Raw genomic sequence first — 10332 nt, 5'->3', positions numbered from 1 at the left:
AGGTTTTGTGAGTCACTATTCATCACCATTTCAAATATGACGAAGACCTGAAGAAGTGAGTGGTGACTCACAAAAGCTCATATTGAAATAAACGTTGTTAGTCTCTATGGTGCCATAGGACTTTTGTTTTACTTTGCTACAGCTGACTAACCCAGCTACTCCTTTGCAGTTCATTCAAGCCAGACAAAATACTACTTCACACAATGATTAGTTGACTCGTGGAACTCACTGCCATATGATAGCCACTATCTTAGATTGATTTAAAAGAGGGTTGCATACATTTTTGGAGTACAGGCCAGTTAACCATTATACCTGAATGGGACTGCCAGGCTCAGAGGGTTCACACCAGCTGGCTCTGCTGCTTTTGGATTTCCTTGTGGCATCTGACTGGTGGAAACAGTATTCTGGACTAGAAGGTCTAGTTGCCAATAGGCCTGGAAAAATTAATAGACACAATGTCTGGAAATGGGCAACTGAAGCTTTTCAGGACATGGAGGTAAGTAATATCAGTCACCCGCTAAATAACATCGAATTAAGCCTCTATTAAAAGTCAGGACATTTTTCCTCATGCCACTTGGCAGCCTTAGTCTCATCCCAGCATGTTTAGTTATATTTTTAATGTACAAGGAGGAGTATGCTGTTGGGGGAACCACACGCAATCCCAGCCACTGAACTCCCAGCATCAGACAGGTGATCTTCACACATGCTAAGGTTGTCAGTTCCATATAGGGAAATACCTGGACATTTCGGGGGTGGAGCCTCAGAAGGGCGGGATTTGGGGCATAATGTCATAGAGTTCAACTTCCAAAGTGGACATTTTCCCCATGTGAACATATCAATTGTAATACTGGGAGATCGCCAGTCACTACCTGGAGGTTGGCAACCCTACGTGTGATAGTGGACCCACCCACCCCATTCCTCCTCCCCACGTCCCCGGCATCCACGTGACTCCTACGGCGTGGCGCTCCTCAGTGACTTCCAGCCTGTCAGGCAAGAGAGCACGTGAGTAAGCCTTTATCTGACGTACATTGGAACGTTCCCGGGAAAGGGCCAATCCGCGAGTTCTCCGGAGTTGCCCAATCGACGGTCGAAGAAAGGAAACCAGCGCGGAGGCCATCAGCCAATAGCCGGCGGAGAAGAAGCTACGTGTCCCGTGAGCCACCGCGGCCTGCCTGGGCAAACGTTCCATGCGTCGCGGCGGCCAATAGGAGCGGAGGACGCGGTGGAACATTGGCAAGGTGAGCGAGGGCGGGCGGGGCCTGGCGGTGTCTGCGTTGGAGCGCTGCGACTTTGAGATTTGGTGGCGGATCTCTTGGTTCTCGAAGGTTAGCCGGTGACGGGAGGAAGAGCAAGCAGTGGGCCCCGGGAGGGCGTCTGGGAATGGTGCCCGTTGGGAAGGCGGAGGGTTGCATGGGGGGAAATGAAGCACCTTCATTTATTCGTGCTTCAATTTGTAGCTTCATTTATTCGCGTTGCAAATGGTGTTTCCAGGCTGGCTGGAAGGAGACACGTGTCGCCTCGCTTCCAGCACTCTGGTAGATCGGGTCATTTAAATGCGTTTTTATCCTTTCAGTAAGAAAGCTGCAGGCAGCGTGCCTGGGTTCTCTTCCCTTCATTCAATAAATCCTCATAGCAGCTCTGTGAGAGAGGTGAGGCTGAGTGAGGGACTAGGCCGGGGTCATCCAGATAAGTTTATGGCAAGCAGGAATTAGAATGCTGTTCTCCATTTTAGCTTTACAATAACTGTGTGAGGTAGATTGGGCTGAGAGAGAGAGTGCAAGCGGACTGGGTGTCGCTTGGTGAGCTTAATGGCCAAATGGGAATTTGAACTTAGGTTATCTGGTCTACCACTGCAAATTCTATATAGCTTGGACTGTGTTGAGTCTTGGAGAGCATTTGAATGATGAGTGTGGGGTAGTCTCCAAGGAAAGCCAATGTGGTGTAGTGGCTAGAGTGGGCTACGACTGAGGAGACCTGGGTTTGAGTTTCTGCTTGCTTTGAAATCTACTGGTGACCTGATGCCAATCATTTTCCTGAAATGTAACCCACCTCACAGGCTTGTTGTGAGGATAAAATGGAAAAGGGTGAACCATGTATGGCGCGCTGGAGAAAGGACAAGATAAAAATGTACCAGGTAAATTGATGCATTTTCATAAGTGTGGGTTCCATAAAATGGACCCAGTTGTTCTCGGGACATAAGACTGGGGACGGTTTCCTAAGTTTTCTCTGTCTAGGCCATGTCAAACTTGATATGCTAATGGTATGAACTGAGTGGGGAAGGTCATAGGAAGCTAAGTGGAAAGAGTTGTTTGAAGGCTGTCTGGAAAGAGCTGAAGAACACATATTTTGGAAGGAGGAGGTTGCTGTGAGAGGCAACTGGATTTGTAGAATGAAGCCCTGCTTAGCTCATAGGGGTGAGCTCGAGCAATTTAGGGGCTCTTGAAGTAAATGCTATGAGGGAAGACAGCTCTTGGTATATTGAGATGTTCTGTTTTTATAGGCGTTAGGATGTATTTGGGGATAACAGCAGAAGGATGAGGCAAAGGTGGAGTAAGCTGGTAGGTTTAATTGAAGGCAGGGAGAGAAGTGTGATGTGAACAAGGAGCCTTTAAGATGTTGGAAAATGAGTGTTTTTGTGTTTAAGTGCTTTCTGTAGATGCGTTAGCTACTTTGCCTGCTCAGTAAAGATTAGAGGAGAGTTCAGGATGGTGATGGATTTTGGAATAATGGAAATCCTGCTGTGGCCTGTTATAGGCCTGGCCTAAATAAGAATTTCCAGGGAGATGAATGATGGGTACAGTTTTGGCTGAACTGATGTAAGCCTTTTGACTGACATGCTTCTCACAATTACTATTTGGCACAGTTGCTTGTAGTACAGGTGCACTTCTTTAAATCAATGTGGCGTTCAAATGCCTGTCTTCCTGTCCAGATGTCAAGAGTAATACAAGCAAAGAAGCACATGTACATCAGGCTAACATTGCTAAAAGTCTTAATTTTGTTTTTCTTGTGGTAATTTTTACCCCTGCCGTCTTTATGATACCTTTCTACATGAGCTCGTGTCATGGTTATCTGATTCTCCTTCCTTGTGATTAACTTATCCATCTTTAACCGTGTACCCCCAGAGCTAGTTAGATATTCTAGTTTATATTTGGATCGACGCTTTGCAGAAGCTCTGAGGCAACAAAAAATGTATACCTGCAATGGAAAAAGAAGACTAAATGGAAAACCAACATGTTCTTTAGGAATGGCCTGCTTTGCCCACATACTGGGCTCTCTTCTTTAGCAGTGAGAATGTTTAGGGTGTGTGTATGTATAAATGTGTCTTCTTTCTTCTTTTAGGGTGATCAGAATGCAGACTCCAGTAGCTCTCCTGGCCTCGTCAGCTCTGGTAAGGAACTTTTTGGCATGCCTTTTACTTTGTGCTTAACTGTGCTTCGGAGACACCTTATTTAATTCCTCCATGGGTACACCAGCTATTTCCATTTTACTGTTGGAGAACAGAGTAATTTTTCCAAAGCAGCCCAATGAACTTTGATTAAGATATACTTTGAACCTAGGTCTAAAGCTAAGCTGGCTTCTGGAGGGTATGCCACACTAGCTTATCTTATAGCCAACAACTTCGTGCTAGTCTTCCTAACCATACCAGTATTAGTCATTAGCCATTAACAGCCTTTCCAAGTTTTGAAAAATAAAGGTCCTTGGCTGGCTGGCTGCAGGTGATTCTTACTTGTTAGGGCAGCCATGGCTATTGACCAGGGTGTATTAAGCCAAACCTATTCTTGAAGTGGCTATTGACCAGGGTGTATTAAGCCAAACTTATTCTTTTTTTAAAAAACTTTCTTTTTATTTTTCAAGCCAAACTTATTCTTGAAGTGTGTGTGTGGTGGGAAGCATCCGGTATGCTGTAGCTTCTGGGCATACAGAATTTATAGAGTGCAATGTGCTTCTGCATGGTTCCTGTTGTTAAAATCATTAGTTGGGCAGTTCTGGTGTATGGTTCATAGATGTGAAAATGAGATTAGGCAGTGCTTCTGTGGTGTAAAGTCACTGTGCCATCAGAAAGGAAGAGGAGGCAAGGTGGAATTACAGCATCTGTAGCAGTTCTGAAGGTATTCTAACTCAGCTAGTAAGTGGGAAGTCTTAACCTGACCTAATGGGGCACCACAGCCCTGTTCTGGGGAGAAGAGGAGCAGAAGACAGAATCAAAGTTTAAAAATACAATATTTTTTTTAAAGAAAATAAGATTATCCTGGGCAATTGGAACGGACATTGAGAGCTATCCCGAGTCACAGTGATAGTGGCTACTTCATGAAATGTAGACATACAAATCTCACTGAATTAAAGTGCTGTAATCCCTCCAAATCTACTCGCATTGGTGTGGACAAAATGGTCTGGGTTGTATTACCTAATGATTATCTCAGATGTCTCTTAGACAATAATGTTTCTTATTCTGTGCAATATTTCCCTATTTGGAGGAGAAGGGGTGGTCACTGTATACTGCTTCAAGGAGCCTGTTAGGATGAGTTTTTTTAAAAAAATAAAGAAGAAGAAGAAGAGATTGGATTTATACCCCACCCTTTTGTCCAACAAAGCTTCTGATTGGCCATTTGAGATCCCCCCCCCATTTTTATTTTACCATTTAGAAGAAGAGGAGGAGGAGGAGATCGACAACAGACACCCTGTGAGGTAGGTGGGGCTGAGAGAGCTCTGACAGAAACTGCTCTTTTTCAAGAACAGCTGTGCCAGAATTATGGCTTGCCCAAGGTCATCCAGCAGGTGCAAGTGGAGGAGTGGGGCATCAAACCCAGTTCTCCCAGATTAGAGTCCGCGCACTTAATCACTACACCAAACTGGCGCTGAACACACCGCATGGTACTGGGATATTCTTCATACCAAGGGTTTCCAGGCAGGAAATTTTGCCCATTTTGCCTCAGTATGAGAGACGGGCACGTTACACCTTATATCCTCTGAAAAATGTAGCAATCAAAGATAATTGAATCAGAAAAAATCCCAGAAAACCCACATCACTGTTGGCAAATTTAAATAAGTAGTAGAATATTGGATTTATACCCCACCCTTAAATCAGTGTCTCAGAGCAGCTTACAGTCTCCTTCCCTTTCTCTCCCCACAACAGACACTTTGTGAGGTAGGTGGGGCTGAGAGAGCTCTGAGAGTACAGCTCTGAGAGAACTGTGGCTTGCCCAAGGTCACCCAGCAGCTGCTTGTGGAGGAGCGGGGAATCAAACCCAGTTCTCTCAGATTAGAGTCCATGCTCCTAACCACTGCATCAAACTGACCCTCAGTAATGTAATTTATGTAATGCTAACTAAAGACAGCAAATACACCATGTAGAAGCTCGGGGGCGGGGGTGTTCCCCCCTCTAGTGTAGTGGTTAGGAGCATCCATGCTTCATGTCCTAAATGTAGCTCATTTAACATGATTTGCAGTCACTCAGCCCTGACCACTATAGGTGACTGCATTCACACATATGTGGCAGAAAATTTCCTGTGTAAAACTTTGCATCAGAAAGTTTGCTGGGAAGTTTTCCATTCTGGACATTTCCCTGCCCATCACAGCCATCCAATCAACAAAGCCCAGAATTGTTGTATCATACATTTAGTGTTGAGCCATAGATAGCTCGGTGCTAAAGAACATGCTTTACGCGTATCAGGTCTTGCACTCAGTCCCTGACCTCTCCCAATTAAAGGGTCCTAATGGTGAAATAAGATTTCTGCCGGATGCCCCAAGAGTTGCTGCCAGTAAGACAGTACCAGGTTGCTGCTTCTCCTCTGATTCAAATCAAATGTCTTCCTCTTCAGTCTCGCTGCTGTTCACGGGCTCTGAGCAGACCAGTTTCCCTGTCTATATTGAGCAGGCCAGAGACTCACGCTGTACAGGTAAGAACATAACCCTTTGCTGCTCTCATGCTTGCTTGTAATTGGGGAACCAGGCTAACGTCTTGGTCCTGCAAGATACATTGCTTACCAGAAGCACATGGAGATGGAGCCCCTTCTTTCTCAGGCCAGCTGCAACAGAAGGTTGGTCCATGAAGGACAAATGTGTGTGTCAGATATTATGATGGAATGAAATGATTTTTGCAGATAAGACTGATGGTTGAAATAGGAAGCTAGATTTTATTTATTTCTGTGACTTCTAGTCCAGGGACTCAGTGGGTTACATATAGTAAGTTAGTACAGTCAACAAAATGGGACATTCAGCAACCACTGATTTAGGATTTTAGAAGTCTGGAACCACCAGAAAGAACTGAAGTACAGCATAAGTATTAGCCTGTCAGATTAAGTGATACAGAAATTAGATAATAGGATCCTACTTACAGTAAGCTGTACGCGGCAGTATAGACCACAGTCACAAATCACTTAGGCGGGTAAGCCCGTGAACCATTTTGCACATTGCAACCCTATTTACCTGCACAGAAAAGCTCTCTTGAATAGGGACGGGTTTTATAAGCATCTGTGTGGGTTTACAGTGACTTTTGCCAAGGCACCTGATGTACTCAACAGGCATTGTTGGAGGCTGTGTCTTTGAAATCACACTTTGCCTACTAAAAGGTACAAATGGCTGTAAACACAGAGAGGTGATTGTGAAGGCTGCTGTAGTCATCTGCCTTCACCAGCTTACTGGACTTTGCCACACTGCTTCTGCACTGGGTGTTGAGAATCTGCCTGAGCCCAGGGTCCTGTCTTGGCACATCTCTCAGCTGATCACCCTTTTAATAAAATGAAAGCATTATGCATCAGAAACTGCCTTGGTGAACGGAATTCTGGGATTCATGTTCATGCTGTCTAACATCTTATAGAGTTATCTCCTTCCCTGACCTGGTGTGTGTGGTTTGTTACACCAGGGTTTGAGTATGGAGGAGGAGGAGGGTGTTTTTGTGTGCACAGCGTCTCTCTGCCCATGCATTGCAGAGAGGCTTTCAAACTATTAGTGTGGTTCAGTGGTATCTGCTGTAAGTGGTTACTCTCTTTCTTAGCTGGAGGCAGGCGAGGCCAGCAATTCTTTCCCGCTTTTGACTAGGAGCGCTGTGTTTGGTGTGCCTTTATTTGCCAAAAGGCGCAATAGGTGTGTTTTTTTTGCATTTAAGTATTGAGAGGCAAGAGGCACACAAGTGGGCTGGGAGTTGAGGGCTTTACTAGCAAGCTAGCAATTGCAGGAAGGAAAAGAAAACACAGCAACGCTGACACCTTTTCAGTTGCCAGGACCTTGCTGGGTAACCCAGAGTGGACAGATCTCCTGGATCCGCTTAACGCATCCAGGCCTAAGGCAAATCAGGCACAAAAGGAGAGCTCTTGTTCCCCATAACCTACAAAAAAGTGCAACAGCACAAAAGGAGGTGGAAAAAATACCCACTAACTATAACAAGAAGAGGAGATTGGATTATACCCTGCCCTTCACTACCCAAAGGAGTCTCAGAGCATCTTACAAACTCCTTTCCCTTCCCCTCCCCACAACAGACACCCGGTGAGGTAGGTGGGGCTGAGAGAGCTCTGACAGGAACTGCTCTTTTTCAAGAACAGCTCTTGTCAGAACTATGGCTTGCCCAAGGTCATCCAGAAGCTGCAAGTGGAGGAGTGGGGAATCAAACCCGGTTCTCCCAGATTAGAGTCCACGCACTTAACCACCACACCAAACTGGCTCTCAATGTATGAAAAGTCACATATGCAGTTACATAAAAGAAACATGTACCTCAAGAACAAGAGAATCCACTGGTGTGTGTGAAATGTGCTTGGGAAGGGGGCAGGGAAACATTGTTGAGCCATCAGACATTTGGCCCAAACTGCGCTAATCATTTGCTTTCATCCTTAGCCCTTTGGTGCTTCCCCTCTTCAGCTGGCTCATCGGGAATTCCAGACCAGCGCCATCTCCCGTGATATCGATACTGCGGCTAAATTCATTGGTGCTGGTGCTGCCACAGTGGGGGTAGCTGGCTCAGGAGCTGGGATTGGCACAGTGTTTGGCAGCTTAATCATTGGTTATGCCAGGTAAGTTTGCATTAGGGTTTAGAAAGCAAGTAACTTAGAAGGGCTTTTGCAAAATAAAACCCCAATACACTTCTTGTGGGAGGCAGTCTCTGTGTACAACTGATCATAATTAAGCACCCGAGTTAAGGGTGTCACAGTTATTTTCTGATGGAAATTCTTCCTTGCTGGCAAGTTGTACACATATGTTTTGCAAAAAAAAAACACCCCACATTGTGTTAGAGGTATTTTGGTTTTGGACCTTATGGCTTGGCAAACTTATTAAAAATTACCCTTCTCCAAGGTGCTGAAGAAACAGCCGTGGGGTCCACACACTTTCCTGGCGGATGTGTCATGGTCTAGAAGTTTGAATGTGACTTTCTTTTCTGGAGATGGGGACAGGAGCCAGAAGTCTTGCATGTGTGAATTCAAACTGTAGGCCTTCACAGCTTGAAACAGCACCTGAGAATGTATCCATACCATTTAAATCTTAACATGCGTGGTCAACTAGCCTCCCATCCCAGTTTCACGTCTTCTCTTCGTCCCCTATACTCACAAACTGGTATCCGGGAATTAACACTAAAAGACAATTGATACTGTCAAAAAGCCCAAAATGTCAAACCGGAGCAGGGGTTTTTATGGGGGATGGAGGTGGCCAAGCAGGAGAAGCAACCAACAAAGGCTGAAGTGTGAGTCCTCACACCTCAGAGTAGTCCTTCTACTATCCAAACAGTCAGAGACCAAGGGATGAAGGTTTAGGCCCTCCTGGGACGAAAGTCAAGAAAGTTTCCCCTTGCAGGGTAGGACACCTTCAAGGCAAGTTTCACGAACAATTGCTCTGGAAGTTGTAGCCAATGAGGGTAAAATACTAGATTCAGACTGAAGCCTCCTGAATGCAAGAACGCCACAAAAATATAATTAAAGCGATTTATTTAAAATTGGGCAGAAATAATCAGAGCAGTGCACAGTGGGGATCAAATAACAAAGCTAAAAGTCTATGTAAGCACTTCTACTAACCAGTGGTTCAGATTTTCGGATGGTACCCAACAGTGGACTGAGGTCTTCAAGGTTCCAAGTTTCAAAGTCCAAGAGAAGGTTTCTGGTCAGTAAGACCCACCAAACAAGACAGTACCTGGGCTGTTCCAAGTACAGGTTCAGTCACAGCAAATGCCTGAGGTGGTGACTTAACACAATGGCCAACACAATAGCTTATAGCACTGGCTTAGAACAAAGAATGACAATTGAAACCTTTACTTTGTGGTCCAGGCATGGTGCTGGCCTGCTTCTAATTAGCCAATCAGGCATAGGGCAAATGATGTACCTAACCAACTAGACCTGTTACTAAGGAGATGATGGACCAGTCAAAGGGGCTAGTCAATTAACTAGACCTTTTGCAGGTGCAGGTTCAAATGAACAAACACCTTTCTCCACCCAGGATCTCAGGTGCTAATGAGATGGAATGCACCCTCCCCTGTCTCGTGTCCTTGGAGCTGCCAAACCTAATGGAATGACCTGCAGCTGGGTCACCTCCCATCTCCCTTATCTATATCTCTGAAGTTTCTAACAGCTCGCTTTGTTTCAGACAAAAAAAAATATTATTTTTTGCAAGGCCTGTTTGCCAGGCCATTTTACTAGGCCAAAAGCCTGAACCAGTGTTGAAAACTTGAACAAGAAACTGCATTAGGAAAACCAGTTTATTGACAGATACACCACCTGTAAAGCTTTTCTATTTTGGGGACCTTTGGTTTCCTTAACTGTGTAGCCTTAAGCCAGGAACAACCCACAGAAGGTAGACAACAGTTATAACTCCTTGGAAAGCAAGGCATGGTCCAGTGGACATATCCATGTGTGTTTTGCAAGCTCTGCCATAGCTTACTTTGGATTCAGTTCACTCTTATTTCTGTAACAGAGAATTTCAGTGCTGCTTCTTAAACCAGTAGGATTTTACCTAACCAGTCTTCCCCTGTGTCCTACCTGCAGGAACCCGTCCCTCAAGCAGCAGCTCTTCTCTTACGCTATCCTGGGATTTGCCCTTTCGGAGGCCATGGGGCTGTTCTGTCTGATGGTGGCATTCCTCATCCTGTTTGCCATGTAACCGCCTCGGAGCTACGCTGCCGTCCCCATGTGGTCTGTGTGTCCTCTCGGGCCTGAGCCTGCCTCCCTTGCCAGAGCGTTACACATTAATAAACAAGATTCGGGTTTTCTTTTTGTTGAGCGTTTCTTTCCTTTGCCCTCTTGTGTTCCACGTCTTTTAAAAGAGTGTTTAAAATGTGCACAGAATAGGGAGAAAGGGAAGAAGAGAAGTTTGTCCTACTGCATCAAACCTTTATTAGCGTGTGTGCACATCTGTGTG

The 10332-nt window shown here is 45.3% G+C and overlaps 1 protein-coding gene across 2 annotated transcripts; it reads left to right on the top strand.

The window, feature by feature from the left end:
• The first annotated feature begins 1114 nt into the window (after positions 1-1114).
• Positions 1115-10181, top strand: ATP5G1 (ATP synthase, H+ transporting, mitochondrial Fo complex subunit C1 (subunit 9)). Of its 2 annotated transcripts, none has more exons than XM_015409240.1 (5): positions 1115-1238; positions 3340-3388; positions 5820-5897; positions 7828-8003; positions 9960-10181. In XM_015409240.1, the coding sequence occupies exons 2-5, from the start codon at positions 3350-3352 to the stop codon at positions 10072-10074; spliced, it is 408 nt and encodes a 135-aa protein (XP_015264726.1). In that variant the 5' UTR covers positions 1115-1238; positions 3340-3349; the 3' UTR covers positions 10075-10181. The 2 variants fall into 2 exon arrangements, with proteins under 2 accessions (XP_015264726.1, XP_015264725.1); XM_015409239.1 differs by lacking the exon at positions 1115-1238 and adding an exon at positions 1245-1325.
• Positions 10182-10332: the final 151 nt, after the last annotated feature.

The sequence above is a fragment of the Gekko japonicus genome, unplaced genomic scaffold (assembly GCF_001447785.1).
Source record: "Gekko japonicus isolate JY-2015 unplaced genomic scaffold, Gekko_japonicus_V1.1 scaffold240, whole genome shotgun sequence".
NCBI lineage: Eukaryota > Metazoa > Chordata > Lepidosauria > Squamata > Gekkonidae > Gekko > Gekko japonicus.
The sequence above is the reverse complement of the archived record's forward strand: the minus strand, read 5'-3'. Positions and strand labels throughout refer to the sequence as shown.

Coding starts and splice junctions, on each gene's coding strand:
- ATP5G1 (XM_015409240.1), top strand. CDS start 3,350: ATGCAGACTCCAGTAGCTCTCCTGGCCTCGTCAGCTCTG. Junction 3,389..5,819: donor TCCTGGCCTCGTCAGCTCTG/GTAAGGAACTTT, acceptor CTTCCTCTTCAG/TCTCGCTGCTGTTCACGGGC. Junction 8,004..9,959: donor TTAATCATTGGTTATGCCAG/GTAAGTTTGCAT, acceptor TCCTACCTGCAG/GAACCCGTCCCTCAAGCAGC.